The sequence below is a fragment of the Mobula hypostoma genome, chromosome 13 (genome assembly GCF_963921235.1).
Source record: "Mobula hypostoma chromosome 13, sMobHyp1.1, whole genome shotgun sequence".
Classification (NCBI taxonomy): domain Eukaryota; kingdom Metazoa; phylum Chordata; class Chondrichthyes; order Myliobatiformes; family Myliobatidae; genus Mobula; species Mobula hypostoma.
The window spans coordinates 18,378,672-18,404,417 of NC_086109.1; the positions used below are offsets into that span (position 1 = coordinate 18,378,672).

At 43.3% G+C, this 25,746-nt stretch overlaps 1 protein-coding gene across 2 annotated transcripts in view; it reads right to left on the reverse strand.

Moving 5' to 3' along the window:
• Positions 1 to 25,746, reverse strand: part of LOC134355466 (ETS domain-containing protein Elk-4-like) — a 63,548-nt gene that overhangs the window by 20,893 nt on the left and 16,909 nt on the right. The window contains exons 2-4 of one of the 2 annotated variants that reach the window (XM_063065396.1): positions 8,070 to 8,294; positions 4,947 to 5,795; positions 248 to 364 (exon numbers count right to left, since the gene is read on the reverse strand). In XM_063065396.1, coding sequence (XP_062921466.1) covers positions 248 to 364; positions 4,947 to 5,795; positions 8,070 to 8,276 — 1,173 coding nt within the window. In that variant the 5' untranslated portion in view covers positions 8,277 to 8,294. The remainder of the gene's footprint in view (positions 1 to 247; positions 365 to 4,946; positions 5,796 to 8,069; positions 8,295 to 25,746) is intronic. The other variant, XM_063065395.1, reaches the window with a different exon arrangement.

Here is a 25,746-nt window from a genome sequence, read left to right on the forward strand (position 1 = left end):
CTCTATTTTGGATTAATTTTGTGAGGTGAAGGTCACAGGGAGAACATACAACCACTTTACAGACAGTAGTGGGGATTGAATGCCGATCACTGATCGCTGGTGCTGTAAAGCGCTGTGCTAACCAATACACTACCACACCAGAACCAGGCTGGTGTGGACTAGGTGAATCAAGGGGCCTGAGTCTGTGCTGTGGTACTCTAAATATTCACAGTTCAATCAATCAGGAGACTCTACCTCTAATACTTACTTGAAATAAAGTGCTGGTTCCTGTCAACCGGGCTGGACTGAGAGTGGCCACAGGACTTAGAGTACTCCAGAAGTGTATGCTAGAGAGCAGCGGACTGGGAGTCAGCAAGAAGGGAGTCTGAAACAAGTAGAAGAAAGTTAGAACCATCAAAATCGGCCAATCATAGGCCATGGGCTTTATCTAGTGACGTCAATCTTCCTGCAACACTGGTCTAAAACTTACTCCCTGAAAAGCTGTGGTTATTCTAGAATAAACGAACATTTTCAAGGCTAAATTCACCAACTGTAGTTGCATATGTTAACAAAAGGTTGACAAGCCATTCAAAGAAGAAGCTAGGGAAACCTCACTGTAAGCCAAGTCAAAGACTGAGGTCCAGCTCAGTAATGGAACATTGTGTTTGCAAGCAAAATGTAGGTAACATTAAAACCAGAATGAAATGGTTAATCTATTCAAGAGGCCCAACTTCAGTGAGTGGATCAAGATTTGGAAGAAATTTGGAACAGTGGAGGGAGTACAGCAAGGATTCACTCAATGTGAGGTATAGGAGGAGTAGTGTTTGTTACTTCAGAGGTGAAGTGTAACAAATTAATGGATGTGCAACATTAGGATAGAACAGATAAAACCAGTGCCCATCTTTTTATATTTCCTTAAGACATAGAATGAGGTCATTTGGCTTTCTATTAATGATCAACTTTTATATAAAATACTTTTAATAATAACTTTGAAATAAAATACAGTTTTAAAAATACATGTAAATTGGGAATCATTATTCCCAATTAATATTAATTAGGAATAATTAATTTGTAATTTACATGTATTAGGAATTTGCATTGGTGTGTTAGTGCAACTTGCAACAAAATCAACATTCAACAATTATAAAGAATAAGGAATTATATAAAATATAGAGGTTAAGGTACAGATCTGGATTAAAGTATGTATAAATAAATACCAGCATCTATTTACAATGTAAATAGCATTATAAAAGGTGGTTTAAAGTGTTTACAGTGTAATTCAGTGACAGCAACGATCGATAGATGGTGCTGGGGGCGGGGGCTAACTAGAATGGTTGATCAGATTAACTACCTGGGGGGAGAAACTTCGAAGGTGCCATGAACTTTTTCCTTTAAGAGACTCCATAATATATTGTTTTAGATTTTTTTTTCAAATGCTTACACTTCAGGAGGAGTTGGTGGCTTGCATATGCAAAGTATTTTATTATACTTTTTGAACTGTTTGTATCTTGAAATGTTAGAGATATGGTGTAGCAATGAATATTTAAAGTTTCATCAGAACTCTTCCCCAGTGCCTGCCAAGGATCTCAAAGCTGAAACTTTTACTCTGTTTCCCTTTCCGCAGGGGCTGCTTGACCTGGAGGGTGTTCCCAAACATTTTCTGTTTTTTATTTCAGATATCCAGCATCTGCAGTTTTTCTTTTGATTTACACTGTTGTTTGAAAAGTTAGTCTTCAATTTCTACCCGTAGTGTGCTTCAAATCTCCTGTGTGGAGGAGAGGATTAGGTGACTCAAAGGCAAGCCTTCTGACCTTGACCAGGGTAAAACCAATGCCAAATTTTCATTGCCATTCAATGTGACTGCCTGCCCCTCTCCCGCAGTCACCTCTGTACCACTGTGAACCTCGCATAAGAGCATGCTGACTTCTGCAATGGGTGTTGAGAACTCCCTCGACTGATAGGTCCTGAGGGAGCACATCTCAGGGTCTTAAAAGGACCGAGTAGTGATATGGCTGATGCACTGGTTTTTAATTTTTAATTTTTCTTTAAATTTGGGACACGTTTCTTTAAATTGGAAATTTTAAAAGACAGGGAGTCAGAGAACTTCAAGACATTTAGCTTAACGTCTGTCCGAGGGAACATGTTAGGTGCAATTATTAAAGGCATTACAGCAGAACATTTACAAACTTTCATGGTGATTAGGCAAAATCAACATGGATTGTGATCAAACTTGATTCTGCCTCCAATTAATTGGAGCCACATGGATATAGAACGTGGAAAAGTACAGCATAGTACAGGCTCTTCAGCCCGCTATGCTGTGCCAGCCTCTTAACCTACTCCAATTTCGATCTAATCCTTCCCTCCCACATAGTCTCATCCATGTGCCTGTCTAAGTGTCCCATAAATATCCTAATCTATCTGCCCCTACCGCGGGCCCCTGGCAGTGCATTCCACACACCTACCATTCTGTATAAAAACTTCTGACATCCTCCCACACTTTAGTCTAAACAAAGGTCACAGTGTGGGGCGGGATAACATGGGTTGGGGTGCAACGGTAGTGTAGCGGTTAGCGCAACGCTCCTGCAATTCAGGGTTTCGGAGTCTGGAGTTCAATTCCAACGACATCTGCAAGGAGTCTGTACGTCCTCCTTGTGGAATGCTTGGCTTTTCTCCAGGTGCTCCAGTTTCCTCCCACAGTCCAAAGGCCTACTGGTTAGTAACCTCTCCTTCACGTGTTCTACCAGCCTGTTGCCGCCAGTTCAATCTCCTATGCGGTGGTGTGCTGGGGCAATGGCATCAACACGGGTGATGCCAACAGGCTCAGTAAACTGATTAGAAAGGCTGGTTCTATTATAGGAGTCAAAATGGACACACTGGAGGCCATGGTAGAACAAAGGACACTACAGAAGATCCTGGCAATTCTGGACAATGTTTCCCACCCTCTGCATGCCACCTTGGCTGAACAGAGGAGCACTTTTAGTAATAGACTAAGACAACTGTGCTGCTCCAAAGAGTGCTATATGAGGTAATTTTTACCCTCGGCCATTAGGTTCTATAATGTCAACTTGGAGCCGGGGAAGTGATGACTCCCTGTTAAGACTGTTTGCAGTAAATTCTTTTTTATTCTTTCTACTTCTGTTCTAATATCTATATCTGTGCACTTTAATGCTACTGTGATATTTAATTTCCTTTGGGAGCAATAAAGTATCTACCTATCTATCTCTTAATTGGTCATTGTAAATAATCCTATGATTAGGCTAAGGTTGATTCAGGGGTTTCTGCGCAGCGCAGTTCAATTGGCTGGAAGGGCCTATTCTACACAGTATGTCAATCAACCAATAAACATATTGGCATAGACGGAATTTGGACTGGCTAACAGGAAACACAAAGTGGAGATAAATGACACTTCTTCTAGTTGGCGAAATGTAAAGTGTGGTGTTCTATCGGGATCAATACTGGATCTCCAAATTTAGAAGGCTGTGCTTCAGGACAATGCTGAAACATTATCTGGATAACCATAAACAGTACTGGTCTCTTTATTAAACAAGGATATTAATGCATTGGAAGCACCTCAAAGGATTGGGTAGGTTATATAAAAAGAAAGACGGATAAGACTGGGCTTCTACCACTGGGATTCAGAACAGAGAGGACACTTGATTAGAGCATTTAACATTCTCAGGGCTCTTGACATGGTGGATGTAGAGAGAATGTTTCCTCCCTTTTGGGATTATCTAGAACTAGGGATCATGAACTGAAAATAAAATCTCATTGAAGATATGAAGCATTTTCATTTTCTCTCAAGGGATTAATGGACATTAGAACTTACTCCTTCTATGTGCAGTGGAACCAGGATTTTAGAATATCTTTAGAATATATCCTTAAGGCAGAGGTAGACAGATTTGCAATAAGCATGGGATGGTGGTGGGGGTAGGAAGGGTGCGAATGAAAGGTAATTGTGCAAAGGTGACGATGTGGAGTTGAAGCTCCAATCAGAGCAGCTAACATTTCATTAATTAAGATGTTCATATTTGATGCAGCAGGTTTGAGGGGCCGAGTGGACTACTCCTGTTCTAATTTATATATTTGAATGAAGGATTGGAATGCATCAGAAGCATTATGATTTGAAGCTCAGCATGTATGAAAGAATAGTAGTTTTAGTAATTTGCTTTTCATTGTGATTTTTAACTCCAGTGCTCAGAGTAAAAATTCTGGAAGCAGGATCATAGATTCAAAGGGCCAATTATTTGGGATTAAAATAAAGAGAAATTCCTTAACTCAGATTTTGGGAATTCTTTCCCCTAAAAGGTCATGGATGCTGGGTGTATCCAAATGTAAAAACAACGAATCTTGGAACTCAAAATGGACTCAATAAATGTATCAAAGAAGAAAATTAGCTTAACATCAGGAGATATTTACTGAATATCAAGAGATATTAAAAGGAGGACCAGAGATCTTATAGAAGTATACATTTAAGAGAAGTTTGGATAGTTAGATAAATGAGAGAGTTATGGAGGGTTCAGTCCGGGAGTAGGTTGATGGGACTAGGCAGATTGGGTCGACACAGACTAGATGGACTGAAGGGCCTGTTTCGGTGCTGTAGTGCTCGATGACTCTATCACAGGGTTATAGGGTTGGTATGAGAGAATGGTGCTGAGATAATAGATCAACCAGGATGTTTTGAATAATGGAGTGGGCTCAATGGACTGCTAGCCTACCATCAGTGGTGCAGTACTATCCGGAGCGTACCAGAGCGCGTACGGCACATCTTTAAGAAAAAAGCCGAAATAAACATGTTAATTAATTAGGTGCCGCCCAGGGTGATTTGAGTACCTCAGAAACTGCTGGTCTTCTGGGATTTTTACGCACAACAGACTCTGGAGTTTACAAAGAATGATGCCAAAAACAAAAAAAAAACATCCAGCGAGTGGATTTAACAAGATGTTTTCGCTCACAGAACAGCTACTGACCTGAGTTAAGTAGGCTGGTGTCAGGGATGCTGCTGGCAGGGGAGGACTCGGTAAGCCCAGTGGGCTCGGGTCACTGCCGGTGATGACCAGGGCAGGGGCGAGTTCCAGCTCCTTGGGCTTCTTTGACCTGCCCTTCTGGTGCTTTGTTTCCGCGTTGTCCTGTGACGGATCCTCCCCGTCAGAGGAGGGCTCCAGCGATTGTGCCAGGTGGTCCGAAGGGCTGGCGGCCAGCTCCGCCTCGATGGGCAAGTCAGCAGGGGCGTCGAAGGAGGAGGCTAAGAGGGGGGAGCCGGGGCTCAGGGGCAGAGGTGCGGAGGGCGAGACAGAGGAGATGGGTGGGGTGGTGGTGAAGGAGGTCACCGCACTTGGCGCAGATGAAGTTTCTTCCGACAGCTCAGGCTTCGGCGTGGCAGCAGATGGCGTGGGGATCACCACTGGTTCTACCGCAGGGAGGGGTGAGGGTCTTTTCGGCGGGTTGGTTACAAACTTAATCACGGTCACCGGTTCCTGGCAAGGCGGCTGCCTCTTCTCCTCTGGCACCTTCTCTGCCGGGTTCTCGATCTTGATGGATTTAAAGATGTTTGGGTTGGCTTGCAGTGAGTTCAAGGTGAAGGATGAGTAGAGGCCCGACCGAATGTAATCATTACGGTTGGAGTTCTTGGAGGAAGATGAAGCTCCCTTCTCCTGGGTATGGTTCTCCTTGTCCTTTTGCGGCCTACTCATATCTGGCAAGCTGGAATCGACACCATTCTCACCCTTACCCACCATGTTGACATCCATCTTTAATATCTCTGGATAGCACACAAACTTGTACACAAACTTCTGCCCATTCACCTTTTTAATAATGTTCTGTAGAATGAATGAGAAAATACAGAATAAATACTTTAATATACGTTATGATCGTCACAGACATCATGGTCTGAAGGGCCTATTCCTGAACGGTACTGTTTGTCCTATGTTACTCAAATTCTATTTGCCTTGGGCAAAAACATGCTTTTAATAAATCTCAGAGTTAAACTGAATAATTTACATGAAAACAAGTATGACATTTACAAAAATGATTCCAAGAAATGTGTGACTTAGAACCTCATACTGTGCAATGCTGAATAACATTAATTTCAAGAACCGCCTCGTTTTCACATCACTTAAACTCTTGTCCAGCAAAAGTCTACAAACTCAGCTATTAATTGAGTTTACCTGTAATACTTGTGAAGGAGAATTCCTCACCTCTACCACTGTTTATACGCCCACAGGAAAATGAATCTCATATATGTTCTCTGATAATAAACTTTACTCTGAACTTTGAATTTTTTAAGACCATAAGATATAGGAGCAGAATTGTGCCATTTGGCCCATTGGGTCCTACTCCGCCATTTCATCATAGCTAATCCATTTCCCTCTCAGCCTCAATCTCCCATCTTCTTCCCGTATCCCTTCGTGCTTTAACAAGTCAAGAATCAAACAACTTCTGCCTTAGATATACCCAATGACTTGGTCTTGACAGCCGCCTGTGACAACGAAATCCACAGATTCACCACTCTCTGGATAAAGAAATTCCTTCTCATCTCCATTCTAAATGGATGTCCCTCTATTTTGAGGCTGTGTTCTTGGTCTTAGACTCCCCACCATAGAAACCATCCTTTCCAAAACTACCCTATCAAGGCCTTTCTAGATTCGAAGGGTTTCAATGAGATCATACTTATTCTTTTGAATTCCCATATGTACAAGCCCAGAGCCATCAAACACTCCTCTTATCACAAGCCTTTCAATCCAAGAATCATTTTTGTGAAGCTCCTTTATGCTAAGAAATGTTTCCCAATATCTCTTGGCATGATGCTGGCTTTAAACTTCCCTGTCTTAGTCTCCCTATTGCTGAAAACCACTAACCTCACCATTCACCTTTGATAATACATCACATAACATAAAATTGCACCAATCATTTTGAATAATAGCAGCCAACATCTGTACAAGCCCATTATCCAGATGGAAACAACCAGAGGACACATCCAGCACAACGGCTTTAAGGACCTTACTGGTGACCCCAAGGTTAGGGGTCTCTAGCTTTGACCTTGCCCAAAACAGTGGGCGAACCTCACTGGAAAGTCCACAGGCCATGGACAGCATGGCTAGAAATGTAAGGTCCTGCATGATTCAAAATATGATTTGTCCACTAGTACCAATCAAAGAACAAATTGCATAAACCTGTCTATAAGGTTCTTTTGTGGGAGGCATTTCTTTTCCCCGACTGGTACCTCAGGATGCTGCTGAATTGATCAAGATACTGGATCATTCAAGTGTGAAAACTTCCATGTGTTACAAAAGAAGCTAAGAAAGGTTTCTCCTTAACTATTGTCGGTTCCTATCAAAATCCTCAATTAAACTTCTCCATTCTTTTCTATATTCCCATTAATACAAACAGTTCTATAATGTTCCCCCTCATAATCTGGCCCTTGGAACTGTACTAACATTCACTAATGGACAGCAGGTAGGGTTGCTATCAAAGAAACTGTTTTATAGACAATCATGTTCAAAATTAGCAGAGCATAAATGAGCTAACTACTACCAAAGAGAGCAGATCTGGTTAGTGACCTTCCTGTTACCTATGGAGACACGAGAGACAGCAGATTCTGGAAGCTGGAACAACAAACAAGCTGTTGGAGGAACTTGGTGGGTCAAGCAGCATCTATAGGGATGAGGTAATTGCCAATGTTTTGGTGCCAGTGCACGCTCTTAACCCCAAACATTGACCATTCCTTCCCCCCCAAAGAGGTGCTGCTCGATGTGCCGAGTTCCTCCGGCATATTGCTTCTTGATCCAGATATCCAGACAGCTCTGCTACTTAGCTGACTCAGACACTGATTATAGGTTCTGAGCTTTGGATTTCTGTATATCATAGGGCTGTGGGCACTGACTTTCTGAACACAAGGATATCAAAGCACTTGGGGATAAGCCAAGGGGAATTAAGGTTCAAGACTGATTGTGACACTTAATGATACAGCAAGCTTAAGACCCAGCTGATCTGTTGCTGTTTCACTGCCCTCTATTTTCCTGCTTTGACAATAAGGACTACCTTGTCTACCTAGGACATAGGAACAAGTTTGCCAGGAAGAGAATAATCTGTACCTTGTCGTAATAGTAGCGTAGCGCACGGCTCAGCTTATCATAATTCATATTGGGCTTGTTCTTGCGAAAACCCCAGAGTTTGGCTACGTCCTCGGCTTTCAGAAGCTTGAACTCCCCGTCGTTCGAGGTCCAGCAGATCAGGTGGTCGTTCTTGGGCTCCAGGAGCAGCTGCAGCAAGAACTGCCACAGGGTGATGGTGTTGTCCATGCCTGGAACTGCCTCCTGCTGAACAGGCACAGGAGACAGTTAACAAGTTATACGGATCAATGGCTCCATTTAATATCAGAGAACGTGTACAGTATACAACCTGAAACTCTTACTCTCCACAGACATCCATGAAACAGAAGAAAAACCCCAAAGAGTGAATGACAGAAAAACAATAGAACCCCAAGGCTCCACTTGTTCCCATCACTCAAGTTCAAGTTTATTGTCATTCAACTATACTCATAAAACATTGTTCCTCTAGAGCCAAAGTGCAAAACATGGTAAATAGTGTCACAATCAGGACGAGATAAAGGGCCTCGGCCTGAAACATCAATTGCTTATTTCTCTCCATAGATGCTGCCTGATCTGCTGTTCATCCAGCATTTTCTGATTGTTGCACAAAATTGCAGTCTGTGCTTTGTTATCAAGTGAGAGATAAAGACTGGTATAACTCCCTTGCTCCTATGTAAGATCATGTAACAGGTTATTTTATTTGTAACTGAAGGAGGAGATGCGAACATGACTTTAAAGTCAAACATGAAATGCTGGAAATCCAAAGCAACACACGTGCAAAATGCTGGAGGACCTCAGCAGGTCAAACAGCATCTACGGAAATGAATAAACAGCTGACGTGTCGGGCCGGGACCCTTCATCAGGACTCCAGCATTGCGTGTGTGTTGTGTACAGATTTAACGTATCATTCAAACACAGCAGATCTGACTTCAATCTCAGCATGTCCTCAGTAGTGGCACTGGATTTGGGTTTATCAGGAGGAATGATGCAGTTGTGCCTTGAGATGGCGCCTTGAACCCTAACTAGCAAATTCAGAAGTGATGCCACTCACTAAGCCAAGTTACCTCGATAGCCCAGAAGTTCACCACAGATAAAACTTGCTACTGTCAGACACTCCAGTTGAAACTGAAATAATTACAACAATACAGGTAAAAGTTCGGTGTCACGGGACAGATCTATAATATATACTAAGAGCAGTTAGCATTTCACATCAAACAGGTTGAGCAATGGTTCATCAGGACGGGAAAGGAAGGGGCAGAAACCAGAATAAGAAGATGAGGGGTGAGGAAGGAGTAAAAGAGGGCAGGTGATAGGGAGATCAGGTTGGGGGAATGTAGGTGGGTGGGGAGAAAATGAGAAGCTAGGAGGTGATAGGTGGAAGAGATAAAGGGATGAAGAAGGAGGAATCTGATAGGTGGAAGAGATAAAGGGATGAAGAAGAAGGAATCTGATTGGAGAGGAGAGTGGACCACAGAAAAAGGGAAAGAGGAGAGTGAGGTGATGGGCAGGTGAGGAAAAGAGAGGGGGTAAAATGGGAGCCAGAATGGGGAATGGAAAATGAAAGACGGGGAGAGGGGAGAATAAGAATAGAAGTGTCAGAAAAGGTGGGGTCTGACATGGTGAGTCTGCCCGAAGAATAGAAGCAACTAAAAGATGGGGGTGAGCAAAATAGTAGAAATCAGAACAATCAGTAGGGAGTAGGTGAAGTGGAGATATTGATAATGCTGAAAATCCAAAGCAAAATGATAAATTAGTGGGTAAAAAAACAGATCAATCAGAATAATGCAGTGAAGTTCAGGTTTTAAGGATGAGACCTTTTTTCTGAATCAGAAAGGTTAACCATTCTCTCTCTCTCTCTCCATCTCTCTGCCTCTTCCCCCCCACCCCTCCCTTCCTCCATTTTTCCCCTCTCTCTCTTTCTCCCTCCCTTCCTGTCTCACTCTAATTGATTTTATTTATTGAAGGTGGCAATGCTGCTGGTCAGTCACCAGATGGCACTTGGTAGATAATCAGAATCAGGTTTAATATCACTGGCCTATCTCATGAAAGCTGTTGTTTTGCAACACCAGTGCATTGCACAACATAGTAAGTATAAGCAACATACATCAAAGTTGCTGGTGAACGCAGCAGGCCAAGCAGCATCTATAGGAAGAGGCGCAGTCGACGTTTCAGGCCGAGACCCTTCGTCAGGACTAACTGAAGGAAGAGTGAGTAAGGGATTTGAAAGCTGGAGGGGGAGGGGGAGATGCAAAATGATAGGAGAAGACAGGAGGGGGAGGGATAGAGCCGAGAGCTGGACAGGTGATAGGCAAAAGGGGATACGAGAGGATCATGGGACAGGAGGTCCGGGAAGAAAGACAAGGAGCCCGGACCTCCTGTCCCATGATCCTCTCGTATCCCCTTTTGCCTATCACCTGTCCAGCTCTCGGCTCTATCCCTCCCCCTCCTGTCTTCTCCTATCATTTTGCATCTCCCCCTCCCCCTCCAGCTTTCAAATCCCTTACTCACTCTTCCTTCAGTTAGTCCTGACGAAGGGTCTCGGCCTGAAACGTCGACTGCGCCTCTTCCTAGAGATGCTGCTTGGCCTGCTGCGTTCACCAGCAACTTTGATGTATGTTGCTTGAATTTCCAGCATCTGCAGAATTCCTGTTGTTTGCATAGTAAGTATAAATTACAATAAGATATATAAATCAAATAAGCAGTGCAAAGAGAGAGGATGTTTTTAATACTGAGGTAGTGTTCATGGGTTCATTGTCCATTCAGAACTCTGGCGGCGGAGGGAAAGAAGCTGTTCCTCAAATGTTGAGTGTGTGTCTTCAGGCTTCTGTACCTCATTCCTGATGGTAGCAATGAGAAGAGGGCATGGCCTGGGCCCTGAGGATCTTCGATGATGGACGCTGCTTTTCTAGGGCAACGTTTCATGTAAAAGTGCTCAATGGTTGGGTGGGCTCTACCCGTGATGTACTGGGCTGAATCCACTACATTTTGTAGGATTTTCTGCTCAAAGGCATTGGTGTTCCCATACCAGGCCGTAATGCAGCCCGTCAGCATACTTTCCACTACACATGTATATAAGTTTCCCAAGGTTTTTGATGACATGCTGAATCTCCGCAGACTCCTGAGGAAGTAGAGGCACTGTTGTGCTTTCTTTGCAGTTATATTCATATGACAGATCTAAGACAAGTCCTCTGAGATCGTGACATCCAGGAATTTAAAGTTACTGACCCTCTCCACCTCTGATCCTCCGCTGAGTACTGGTTCATGGATCTCTGGTTTCCCTCTCATGAGGTCTACCATCAGTTCCGTGGTCTTATTGACACTGAGTGACAGGTTGTTGTTATTACACCACTCGGCCAAATTTCCAGTCTCCCTCCTGTATGCTGATTCATCATCACCTTTGATACAGCGCACGACAGTGGTGTCATCAGCAAACTTGCATATGGTGTTGGAGCTGTACTTGGCAACACAGTCACACATGTAAAGCAAGTAGAGCGGTGGCTAAACACGCATCCCTGTGATGCTCCTGTGCTGATGGCGATTGTGGAAGTGGTGGTTTTGCCAGTCCAAGCTAACTGGAGTCTGCAAGTGAGGATATCCAGGATCCAATTGCACAAGGGGGAATTTAGGCCCAGGTCTTAGAGTTTACTGATTAATTCTGAGGGGATGATGGTATTAAATTCTGAGCTGTGATCGATAAAGAGCATCCTGATGTATGCATCGTTGTTGTCCAGATGTTTCAGGGTTGTGTGAAGAACCAGTGAGATGGCACCCATTGTCGACCTGCTGCTTTGGTAGGCAAACTGGAGCAGATCCAAGTCGCCACTCAGACAGGAGCTGATCTGCTTCATCACCAGGCTCTCAAACAGTTCATCACGTTGGATATAAGTGCCACTGGGCAATAGTTATTGAGACAGGTTACCACACTCTTCTTGGGCACCGGTGTGATTGAAGCCTGGTTGAAGCAGGAAGGTACCACACGCTACTGGAGTGAGAGGTTGAAGATAAATATGAAACAGAATAAAACAAAATTATTTCCATTACAGAGAGTATAGCTACAGATACTGGTAACCGCTATAGACAACCTTGTAAAAAGATGGCAACCATATTAAAATGTACAAGTATTTCTGATTCAGAACTCTATAAAGATTATAACAAAGACTAAAATCATCTACTTACTGTCTCAACCCTGTCCCTGCCACATTTTTTAAGGACTCTCTTAAAGTGTTTTCAATTTTGTTATAAAAAGTATTAACACATCCCTTGAAACTGGAGTCTTTCCAGATGCCTTCAAACCTGTGTTTGTCAAACCACTACTTAATAAGCCAAAGCTTGATATTGAGGTATTAGCTAACTATAGACCTGTATCAAAACTTCTCTTCCTTGGCAGGATTCCTCAGAAACTAATTTTCCACCAACTTGACAACTTCCTGAATGAGAACAATATTCTAAAAAAATGTCTCAGTCAGGTTTTAGAGCAAACCACAGCATGGAGACAGCCCTTACTAAAGTTGTCTGTGATCTTAAGCTCAGCACCGATGCCAACAGAATATCAGTTCTAATTCTTCTAAACGTCAACACAATTGGCCACAACGTTCTCTCAGGTCATCTTGAAAACTGGGTTGGGCTCTGTGGTAGCACCCTTAATTGATTTTCTCTGTATATCTTACAGAGAAATTTCTTATCTGTCTTGGAGACCATTTTCAGAGATATGATATACCTTTTAGTGTTGCTCAGGGAAATTATCCTGGTCCCCTACTCTTCTCTTTGTAAATGCTCCCCTTAGGAGATATCATTAGAGGGCATGAAATTGATTACTGCAGTTATGCAGATGACACATAATTGAATTATTGAGCCTGATGATGATAACACCGTATATTCTCTGACATCTGGTGTGGCTGCAATAAAAAAATGGATGAGCAATAATTTCCTAAAACTAAATGAAGATAAACTTGAAATATTTTTAGTTGGTCTCAAAGCCAAAAGAGTTAAACATAGAACATAGAATAGTACAGCACAGTACAGGCCCTTCGGTCCACAATGTTGTGCCAACCCTCAAACCCTGCCTCCCATATAAGCCCCCACCTTAGATTCCTCCATATACCTGTCTAGTAGTCTCTTAAACTTCACTAGTGTATCTGCCTCCACCACTGACTCAGGCAGTGCATTCCATGCACCAACCACTCTCTGAGTAAAAAACCTTCCTCTAATATCCCCCTTGAACTTCCCACCCCTTACCTTAAAGCCATGTCCTCTTGTATTGAGCAGTGGTGCCCTGGGGAAGAGGCGCTGGCTATCCACTCTATCTATTCCTCTTATTATCTTGTATACCTCTATCATGTCCCCTCTCATCCTCCTTCTCTCCAAAGAGTAAAGCCCTAGCTCCCTTAATCTCTGATCATAATGCATACTTTCTAAACAAGGCAGCATCCTGGTAAATCTCCTCTGTACCCTTTCTAATGCTTCCACATCCTTCCTATAGTGAGGTGACCAGAACTGGACACAGTACTCCAACTGTGGCCTAACCAGAGTTTTATAGAGCTGCATCATTACATCGCGACTCTTAAACTCTATCCCTGGACTTATGAAAGCTAACACCCCATAAGCTTTCTTAACTACCCTATCCACCTGTGAGGCAACTTTCAGGGATCTGTAGACATGTACCCCCAGATCCCTCTGCTCCTCCACACTACCAAGTATCCTGCCATTTACTTTGTACTCTGCCTTGGAGTTTGTCCTTCCAAAGTGTACCATCTCACACTTCTCCGGGTTGAACTCCATCTGCCACTTCTCAGCCCACTTCTGCATCCTATCAATGTCTCTCTGCAATCTTTGACAATCCTCTACACTATCTACAACACCACCAACCTTTGTGTCATCTGCAAACTTGCCAACCCACCCTTCTACCCCTACATCCAGGTCGTTAATAAAAATCACGAAAAGTAGAGGTCCCAGAGCAGATCCCTGTGGGACACCACTAGTCACAATCCTCCAATCTGAATGTACTCCCTCCACCACCACCCTCTGCCTTCTGCAGGCAAGCCAATTCTGAATCCACCTGACCAAACTTCCCTGGATCCCATGCCTTCTAACTTTCTGAATAAGCCTACCATGTGGAACCTTGTCAAATGCCTTACTAAAATCTATATAGATCACATCCACTGCACTACCCTCATTTATATGCCTGGTCACCTCCTCAAAGAACTCTATCAGGCTTGTTAGACACGATCTGCCCTTCACAAAGCCATGCTGACTGTCCCTGATCAGACCATGATTCTCTAAATGCCTATATATCCGATCTCCAAGAATCTTTTCCAACAGCTTTCCCACCACAGACGTAAGGCTCACTGGTCTATAATTACCCGGACTATCCCTACTACCTTTTTTGAACAAGGGAACAACATTCCCCTCCCTCCAGTCCTCCGGTACCATTCCCATGGACAACGAGGACATTAAGATCCTAGCCAGAGGCTCAGCAATCTCTTCTCTCACCTCGTGGAGCAGCCTGGGGAATATTCCGTCAGGCCCCAGGGACTTATCTGTCCTAATGTATTTTAACAACTCCAACACTTCCTCTCCCTTAATATCAACATGCTCCAGAACATCAACCTCACTCATATTGTCCTCACCATCATCAAGTTCCCTCTCATTGGTGAATACCGAAGAGAAGTATTCATTGAGGACCTCGCTCACTTCTACAGCCTCCAGGCACATCTTCCCACCTTTATCTCTAATCGGTCCTACCTTCACTCCTGTCATCCTTTTTTTCTTCACATAATTGAAGAATGCCTTGGGGTTTTCCTTTACCCTACTCGCCAAGGCCTTCTCATGCCCCCTTCTTGCTCTTCTCGGCCCCTTCTTAAGCTCCTTTCTTGCTTCCCTATATTCCTCAATAGACCCATCTGATCCTTGCTTCCTAAACCTCATGTATGCTGCCTTCTTCCACCTGACTAGATTTTCCACCTCATTTGTCACCCATGGTTCCTTCACCCTACCATTCTTTATCTTCCTCACCAGGACAAATTTATCCCTTACATCCCGCAAGAGATCTCTAAACATCGACCACATGTCCATAGTACATTTCCCTGCAAAAACATCATCCCAATTCACACCCACAAGTTCTAGCCTTATAGCCTCATAATTTGCCTTTCCCCAATTAAAAATTTTCCTGTCCTCTTTGATTCTATCCTTTTCCATGATAATTATAAAGGCCAGGGAGCGGTGGTCACTGTCCCCCAGATGCTCACCCACTGAGAGATCTGTGACCTGACCCGGTTCATTACCTAGTACTAGATCTAATACGGCATTCCCCCTGGTCGGCCTGTCCACATACTGTGACAGGAATCCATCTTGGACACACTTAACAAATTCTGCCCCATCTAAACACTTGGAACTAATCAGGTGCCAATCAATATTAGGGAAGTTAAAGTCACCCAAGATAACAACCCTGTTATTTTTGCACCTTTCCAAAATCTGCCTCCCAATCTGCTCCTCTGTATCTCTGCTGCTACCAGGGGGAATACCCCCAATAGAGTAACTGCTCCCTTCCTATTCCTGACTTCCACCCATATTGACTCAAAAGAGGATCCTGCTACATTACCCACCCTTTCTGTAGCTGTAATAGTATCCCTGACCAGTAATGCCACCCCTCCTCCCCTTTTTCCACCCTCTCTATCCCTTTTAAAGCACTGAAATCCAGGAATATTGAGAATCCATTCCTGCCCTGGTGCCAGCCAAGTCTCTGTAATGGCCACTACATCATAATTCCATGTATGTATCCAAGCTCTGAGTTCATCACCTTTGTTCCTGATGCTTCTTGCACTGAGGTACACACATTTCAGCCCTTCTACCTTACTGTCTTTACACGGTTTATTCTGCTTCTCTTTCCTCAAAGCCTCTCTGTATGTTAGATCTGGCTTTACTCCATGCACTTCTTGCACTGCTCTATCGCTCTGATAAACTTCTTGATAAACTTGGGAACCTGGGAATGTTTGGGAACCTGGCCCCCCATGTAAAATCATAAATAACAAGCCTATTTGTTATCCTTAATTCAGATCTGAATTTTAAATCCCACATAAAGAAAGTGAACAGAGCAGCATTTTTACACATAGAAATATAGCAAAGGGACATCCGTTTCTGTCATGTAATGATGCTGAAAAACTAATTCACGCCTTTACATCAAATAGACTAGATTACTGCAATGCACATTTTACTGGCCTTCCAAAGCAAACTTCAACTCTGAAAGAACACCGCTACAAGACTTTTTAACTAAAACCAGGAAAAGGGAGCATATCACTCCGTCCTAACTACTCTGAATTGGCTTTCTGTATTTTTTTATAATTGATTTTAAAGTTCTCTTACTTGTTTTTAAATCTCTCAATCGTCTGGGACCAGAGTACAACCCAGTATCACTTTCATCTTATAATCCTGCTCAAGCTCTCAGAACCTCTTCCACAGATCTCTTAAATTTAAACAATCTCCCTCAAAAGACAATTGGCAGGTCGGAGTTTCTGAACTATACTCCCGAACTGTGGAACTCAATACCTAAAACCATAAGGTATGCAGACTCAGGTGACATTTTTAAACACCAGCTCTAAACCTACTTATTTAACCTTGCTTTTAATTAATATATTTTTGTCTTTGATTTTCATTTTTGGAAAAATGAAAAGTGATAGCTTTTTTACAGCAATCCAGCCAGGAGTTTCATGGTAAGTGTTATCAAGATCAGCTTTTTTGCTGAAATTCCAGATATTACAATTTGAATATAAATTTCTTGACAATCATGATGGGGTTTTAACTCATGACTCTGGATCAATTGTCCAGGACTCCGGCAACTAGTTCAGTAACTTAAGCCTTAAACTGGCCTTAAGATAACTACGGCCATTCTGACTTATTTTTTAACAATTTGGAAGACTTACATTCACTATACTGGGTGTACAGTGTGATTTTGATTCAAGCTGTATCAACTGTTAAAAATGATTTTTGCCTTAGTTCAAAGTTGAACATTACTGCTAAACTCAACTACTTTGGACACGGATGCTGAATCTCTGATCACATTGAATTTTACAGCTTTTGATCACCGTTTTAGAATCACGGACAATGGTAACTATTGTCCCCCATCCCTTATTGTTCTTGAGAACAGGGTGAGTCACTTACTTCAACTGGTGTGTGTATGTGTGTTTGTGTGTGTGCGTGTGTGTTTGTGTGTGTGCGTTTGTGTGTGTGTGCGTTTGTGTGTGTGTGTGCGTTTGTGTGTGCTTGTGTGTTTGAGTGTGTATGCATGTGTTTGTGTGTGCGTGTTTGTGTGTGTGTACGTGTGCATGTGTGTTTGTGTGTGTGCGTTGCGTTTGTGTGTGTGTGTTTGTGTGTATGTGTTTGTGTGTGCATTTGTGTGTATGTGTGTTTGTGTGTGCGTTTGTGTGTTTGTGTGTGTGCATGTGCGTTTGTGTGTGTATGCGTGTTTGTGTGTGCATGTGTTTGTGTGTGTGTGCGTGTGCGTTTGTGCGTATCTGCGTGTCCATCACAAGCAATGAGGGTGACTGCCATGCTTGGGTGGTGACATCCTTGGGTGGGTGTGTTTGTGACGTCGTCACTTGCACGTGAGTTTGATTAAAGTGAGGGAGAGTTGTGCAGGTCGCCAAACTCACTCTCTTCTCCTAGTCTATCTGGATCCAGTGTCAAGACAAGAGTCAAGACGACTGGAGATAGGTCAGGGTGCTGTGGATGACTAGGACGATCTACGTGTGTTGACTTGCTCTCCGCGCTCCACAACACGTGCTGGGAAATGCCTTCAACTGCTACACATCTGCTGAAGGTGCTCCCTCAACGCAGGAGTGTTTCAGAACCAGCAATGATGAAGGAACAGTCACATTTCTATAAGTCAGCATGTACCTAAGAGATTCAGATTTATTTATCGTGTATGCATCGAGACATATGCATAGTTTGGGTGACTAAGATGTTTGTGCAGTACTGTAGCAATTTTATATATTGCACTGCACTGCTGTAAAAAGAAACAAATTTCATGACTTATGTGAGTGATGATAAACCTGATTCTTATATGGGTCTCTATTGTGGACTGAGAGTGGGAAACGGGTAGGGAGAGGGGAATCATGGATAGGAAAAGGGGAAGCAAGAGGGGAGGGAGCAGGAAGCACAGATGAGATGTTCTGTAATGGTCAATAAACCAATTGTTTGGAATCAAATAATCTTGCCTGGTGTCTCAGGACTGGGTGTGTCTGCACTCGTGCCAATCCTCGACCCTGGCACTCCTTCTCTCCCACCTGACCCACACCGCACCTGCGGCACACCACCTTCATCATTCCCAACATCCATGTGCAGTCAAGGTGTTTCAATTGATTGTAGTAGAAGTACACCTGTATCTGGTAGGTCCTGCTGCTGGTGAGTCAGTATCCTGACAAAAACTGCACCATGAAGAAAAAAGAACACTCCAAGCAACTCTGCGAAAATGTTATTGTAAAGCACAAGTCAGAAGACAGATACAAGAATACTCATAAGTCACTAAATATCTTCTGGAGTACAGTTAAGTTAATCCTCAAGAAATGGAAAGAATATGGCACAGCTGTAAATCTGCCTAGAGCAGGACGTCCTCAAAAACTGAATGAACATGCAAGAAGGGAACTAGTGAGGGAGGCCACCAAGTGTCCTGTGACAACTCTGGAGGAGCTACAAGCTTCAGTGGCTGAGATGGGAGAGACTGTGTATACAACTGTTGCCCACATGTTTCACCAGTTGCAGCTTTATGGGAGAGTGGCAAAGAGAAAGCCGCTGTTGCAAAAAACTCACATGAAATCTCATCTAGATTTTGCCAGAAGGCACATGGGAGACTCTGAAGTCAGCCGGAAGAAGTCTCTATGGTCTGATGAAACCGCATACTCCAGAGATGCTGGAAATCTCAAGCAACATACACAGTGCGTTGGATTAACTCAGTTGGTCAGGCAGCAACCATGGAGAGGAGTGAACAATCAACACTGAGTTGCCCCAGCATTTTGTGTGTGTTGCTCCTGCACATCTATCCCCATCTCCTTATCACCTGCTTTCTTTCCCCTCTCCCACCAACTTCATCTGCCCATCACCCACACACCCCTCCCACCACCTCCCTTATTTGGTTCCAATCACCTTCCTTTCCTATCATATCCCATCATCTACAGCATTTTGTTGCCTCCAGCTTTCACCTCCCAGCCTCCCCCATTATCTCCACCCTGGCCTCCCCCACCTTACTCCATCTGCCAATCACTCAGATCCACTTATCTTGCCCAACCCTTCCCTTCACCTCTCAAAACTGGCTATCTCACCTTTACTATTTCCGACTAGAGGACCTGAAATATTGATTGAACATTTTCCTCCACAGATGCTGCCTGACTTGTTGAGTTCCTCCAACAGTATGATTTTGCTCAGGCATCCATCATGTACAGTTAATTATATTTCCTCATTCTTCCTATTGCTTTGCTTCTGATGTCCATCGAAATGGTGTGATAAAAGACAATTGGATTAAATAGATGCCTTGATTAATGTCAAATTACTAACAAGCAACATCAGGTATTTGATTCAGATTCCAATTCATTTATTTATCACGTGTACATCGAAACATACAGTGAAATGTGTCATTTGCGTCAGCAGCCATCACAAACTAAGAATATGCTGGGGGCATATTCAAGTGTCAGCACACTTTCCAGCACCAACACAGCATGAAAGCAATGTTCAACAGAACCGTAGCAAAACAAGGCCCCCTTTCCCTCCCATCCACCCACCATCTCATGACCACATGAGGGGCTTCGAACCCTAGGACAGGCCACCTCCAGGCCTTCAGCCTCCATTGAACTTGCAGACATCAGGCCTCCAATTTCCCCAAAGGACTCACAGACTCGCTGACCTGGTGCTTTGGCCATCGGGCCCTGACTTCAGGACTTCTGATCGACCTCCAGTATCAGGCACAAGTCACTGCTATAACGGGATCCCAAACTCCAGGCTTCGAACCCTGACTCACCGACGACAGGATCCCGAACTCCAGGCCTCGATAATGGAAGAATAGCGGGTTGTGATTCAGGTAGTTTTATGCTCAAAACTACCTAAATCCCAACCCATTATTCCTCCTTCTGTTCTGCACAGATACCCTCACATCTGAGAGAACTTTCCAGAGTCCTGGCAAGGTTAATGCCACAGCTGTTTCACACATGCAGATCCATTTCCTTCAAATAACCCTTTATATCAGAGTAAAGGTCCTGGATAAAACAGCGGGAGAACAGACGATATTTAAGGGCTTGGCAGATTCTCAAATATTGCACAGCTCAAGGGCAAATATCTGGCACCCAGTACTAGTGACACTCGAGAAAACATGACCAAACTATATTTAGAATGGGCAAAACAAAAAGCTATGCTGTGGCATGCTGGCAGGAGTATTGTGCCCTTTCTCTCTTCCACTGTGTCAGACACCACAGACCTCCTTAAGGTTTCAGCTGATTGGTTAAATGTAATTTTAAAATCAAGGGCTCTCAGCAAAGAAACTCTGAGACTCTTCCTTACAGAATGAACAACTGTAATTCAGGGCCTCCCCCGGGGCTGCCAATCCCCACAGATTCACTCCACAGTGCCCAGGAATTGAACATTAATCTCCAGGGCAGTGGCACCCAAAAATACTCCTGGAGGCAAAGGTGTGCTTTTCATCTTCCTGAAATGTTTAACGTACTGGTAATAAAAATGACATTCAAAACAAAAAAACTAAAGACTTTGACTGGGTGCGGCAGTCGGAGAGGGAGTACACAGTGAAAATTGAGCCATCCAGCCAGCATTAGGAAGATAATCCTTCCCAAAAAGACAAGAAATTCTGCAGATGCTGGAAATCCAAGCAACGCACACAAAATGCTGGGGGAGCTCAGCAGGTCGGGCACTACCTATGGAAATGAGTGCAGTCGACGTTTCGGGCCGAGACCCTTCAGCAGGACTGGAGAAAAAATGTTGAGGACTCAGAGTTAAAAGGTGGGGGGAGTGAGAAACACAAGGTAATAGGTGAAAGTGAGAGGGGGGAGGGATGTAGTAAAGAGCTGGAATTGATTGGTGAAAGAGATACAGGGCTGTTGAAGTGGGAATCTAATAGGAGAGGACAGAAGGCCATGGAAGAAAGAAAAAGAAGGAGGAATACCAGAGGGGGGCGATGGGCAGGCAAGGATAAGGTGAGAGACGTTAAAGTGAATGGGAAATGGTGGGGGGTGGGGGGCTATTACCATAAGTTTGAAAAAAAATGTTCAATCAATGTTCATGCCATCAGGTTGGAAGCTACCCAGATGGAGACTTCTCAACTCTTGCTCTCTTTATAGCAAGGGTTCCCAATCTTTTTTTATGCCATGGAGCCTTACCATTAACCAAGGAGTCCATGAACCCTTACTTTTAACGTCCTGATTTATTACTTTTTCTTTTCCACCTTACCTCATCTTTGCTCAAGAAAGATGCTTGTTTCCTATAGTAAGTGGGAATCAGTGCCAGGCAATGAAGAATTGATCCCTGTTCCAATTCACCCTCAATATGCTAGCAACACCTCAAAGCTGGTAATCATCACTCATCTCCTAGTTATTTCAGAAGGACGTGGTAGCATTTTCCCTGAGCCATTACAAACGATTGGAAAACAGAATGGTTTAACAGCATTTGCAGAACACTAGTTAGGCATCAAACTAATTAGTGTGGGATAGAAAACTCAGTAACAAGAACAGATTTATTCCCCTGCAAGATACAGTTCTGTGTAGAAGTCTTAAACACAAATATATAGCTAAGACATTTGCACAGTACTGTATATTGATTAAAATAGGAAGTTGGCTGAGAAACAGAAATGAGAGTATTAAACTTTTTATCAGCTGAGTAGAATTAAGTGATATTTGGTAACTGGAAAGACATAATATACAGTACTGAGCAAAATTCTTAGGCACCCTAGCTATATATATGTTCTTAAGACTTTTGCACATTAATAAATCTCTTTCAGGGCTTTCCAACAAGAAGGCAGATTCTTGATCACTTTCATAAATTGGTTTTGATTATTGATACAGTGAGTGTAATCATCTTGCCTTGAAATGTAGTGGATTAGCTTTATGAAAACCCTAAACCCTGATGTTTTGGTATGCTGGAGGTCACCTCTGAGTTGAAATTTAAATTGACCAATTATCTTCAAACTGAATTGAAAATTGTAGATCATGAGATGAACATTCTGCAATGAGTGACTTGTTTCTTGTTCCTCCAAAGACTTTCAATTGGTACAGGTATCAATTAACATGGTTTGGAGGCTTGAGTGGAGAACTGTGTAGGATGGAGTCAGTGCTTTATGCTTTGGCTCTTGGTAGGGTCACCCATGCTAAGCAGGTCAAAGAGTACAGGACAGATTGAGTGGTCTACTGGTTCTCCAAATTTGGAGGTCCGCTCAGGGCTAACAACCCTGACTGGTAAAACAAAATTGTTAAGGAAACAGCAATGAAGAATCCTTCCACATCTGAGTGTGATGGTATTCCTGAGTCCCCACCTGGAACTTGCATAACTGACTGCAGTGAAAATCGAGAGGAAGCTACTGACACAATGAAGGAAGGCCTGAGACATAACAGACAGTAAGTAAGTTACATTGGCATTGATTACAGTGCCAACTTCCACTCTCACTTCTGTGAACTGAATTAGCATAAATCAACTGGTGAAGTTAGTCAGCCAACAGACAAATTATGGAACATTGACGTGAAGATAACTTGAATCCCGTCACAGCGGATGGGAATTTAAACTTGGGTCATTAAACAACTTAATAAAAAAGGTAGTCTTACTAATGGCACAAGTGAAAAAGCCTGACTGACTTACGAATGTACTACAAGGACACAAATTTTCTGTGTCTTACAAGCCTGAAGTAAGTATGGCCCCTGGACCTCAAGTGTGGTTTTCCAACAGGAAGTCATATTCTTGATCACTTTTATAAATCACCACCTTAGTTTCATAAGCCAATAAGGTACAGGAGCAGAATTAGGCCATTTGGTCCATCGAGTCTGTGCTGCCATTTCATCATGGTTGATCCATTTTCCCTCTTAGCCCCAATCTCCTATCTTCTCCCCATGCCCGGACTGATCAACAATCTATCAACCTCTATCTTAAATATACCCAATGACTTGGCCTCCTCAGCTGCTTGCGACAACGAATTCCACAGGTGCACCACTTTCTGGCTTAAGAGATTCCTCCTCATCTCCATTGCAAATGGACAGCCCTCTATTCTGAAGCTTTGTCCTCTGGTCTTGGACTCCCCCACCATAGGAAAACATCCTCTCCGCATCCACTATATTGAGGCCGTTCAACATTTGATAGGTTTCAATGAATACTGCCAAACATAGGCTAACACTCCCACACAATGCAGAGATATGCTCCATTGTTGCGGAAGCTATCTCTCAGAATAGAAACTTACTAAGTGATCTGCCTTCTTCAACCACTGCAGTCCTTGAGTGAGCAAATGAGTCCATAGCTTCTCAAGGCAATTAGGGATGGGCAGTTAAATGTCTGCTCAGCCAGCGAGGGCAAGATCCTTGAATGTTTAAGTAAAAAGTAGGCATCATCCCCAATGTCCTGGCCAGTACTTATCTGCTAACACAACCATAAAAAAATATTGTTTGATGGCATTCTGCTAACAACAAATTGGCTGTTGATCTGTTTCAACTGTAGAAGCAATGCAATGTGAAACATTTTAGATTTCCTGAAAAGATGCAAGAGGTGCTACAGAAACGTAAGTCACCAAGACTGGAGGTAGAGGCACGAAGGTCAAATCTGAGGGTCCAGGCCAGAAACTGAGATTAGAGACCTGATATCTGCAAGTTTATGTGTCCAGGCCAGAGACTGGACATTGGAAACCCAAGTTATGTGAGTTTGAATCTCTGGGGCTAAGGACTGGAGACCTGGAGATGGCCTGTCCCTGGGTTTGGAACCCTGTGTAATGAGGGTAGGAAAAAATAGCTTATTTTACTGTTGTCTTGTTTTGATCTGCTGTTGTTGTTGCTTTCATCGTTCTGTGTTGTGTTGAACATTATAGGCATGTTACGTCGGAGACGGAGTGTGTGGTGACATTCTTGGATGTGTTGGTTGTTAGCACAAACAACGCCTTTCACTGTTTGTTTTGAAGTACATGTAATAAATAAATCTGAATCTGATATCTTGTATCTGGGACTTAACACTTTTGATATGGTAAATCCTAATATATATAATTTCTTAAGATGTCAGTTGTAAAATTAGTCAGCTCCATCATGGATACTAGCCTCCGTGGTACCCAAGACATCTTCAAGGAGCGGTGCCTCTGAAAAGCAGCTCCATCACCAAGGACCCCACCACCAAGGATATGCCCTCTTCTCATTGCTACCATCAGGAAGGAGGTACAGAAGCCTGAAGGCACACTCTCAACAATTCAGGGACGGCTTCTTCACCTCTGCATTGAACCCATGAACACTACCTCATTGTTTTTTTTATTTCTGTCTTTGCACTACTTACCTTCATTTGACTATTTAATATACATATATATACTTAACGTAATTTAGATTTAAAAAAAAATATTGATCATGTATTGCATTGTACTGCTGCCGCAAAGTCAACAGATTTCACGATGTATGCCGATGACATAAACCTGATTCTCATTCTGATACCTTAACCTGAAACGACAGGGAATTTATCTGATGTTCCGTCATAGTCCAGGGCTCTAGTTTACAAGTTTGTCCTAGGTGGCATAGATGAGGAAAATCTCAGACTGGTTTACACACTGTCACTTTTACAGTATCAACAATCTCGGCCTCTGGCAGAGCATGTGTATTCTCTATGAGACCCTGTGCATTTCCTTCAGATGCTCTTCTTTCCTCCTACATCCCAATGAACTGCTGACTGGCAGGTTATCTGACCACTGCAGGTTGTCCCTAGTGCGAGGAGTTAAGAAAAGATGCGAGGGAAAATTAGCAGAGTACTGAGATTGTTCGGTGGGTTTATTTAGACACAATGGGCTGAAATCCAGTGTCATTAGCTCTATTTCTCATCCACAGATGCAGCTTGACCTGCTAAGTATTTCCAGAATTTCCTGTTTTTAATTGGGCTGACTAGCCTCTTCTGTGGTGTAAGGAGATATAGAACTTCATCCTTGGGGTTTGCCCCGTTGGCTGGAATAACTCGATATTCTGCTGCTTCCTCGCAGTCACTGGGCTGGGGAAGAGGAAGGGAGAGGCAAGTCACAACCCAATGGTTTCCAGTTGGCAACTAAGCTCCTCAAGTGGCAGGGATGGATCATGCTGTCCCCTCACTCCTCTCCGCCAGTTCATCAAAAGATGGGCAAATAGCTAAAACAGCTATTAGCAAGACAACTTGGCAGAATATCGAGGTCCAGTCATCAGCCAGTTTGGGGTCAATACTGAAATTTGATCAGAAGTCCAGAAGCTGAAGCTCAAAGGCCAAAGCTTGATGGAAGCCCAGATGCCGGTCCTACGGTTGGAGGACTGTCCGTGTGTGTGGAAGGGTGAGAGGGAGAAAAGGGGCTTCTTTTGCTGCTGTTATTTCGGTGCTTGTTGTGTTCTGTATTGGTCTGTCGAGAACTGTGGGTTGCTATGTTGGCGCGAGGATGTGTGGCGGCTCTTGCGCACTGCCCCCAGCGCATTCTTGGGCTGTGTTGGTTGCTAACAATAACAATACATCT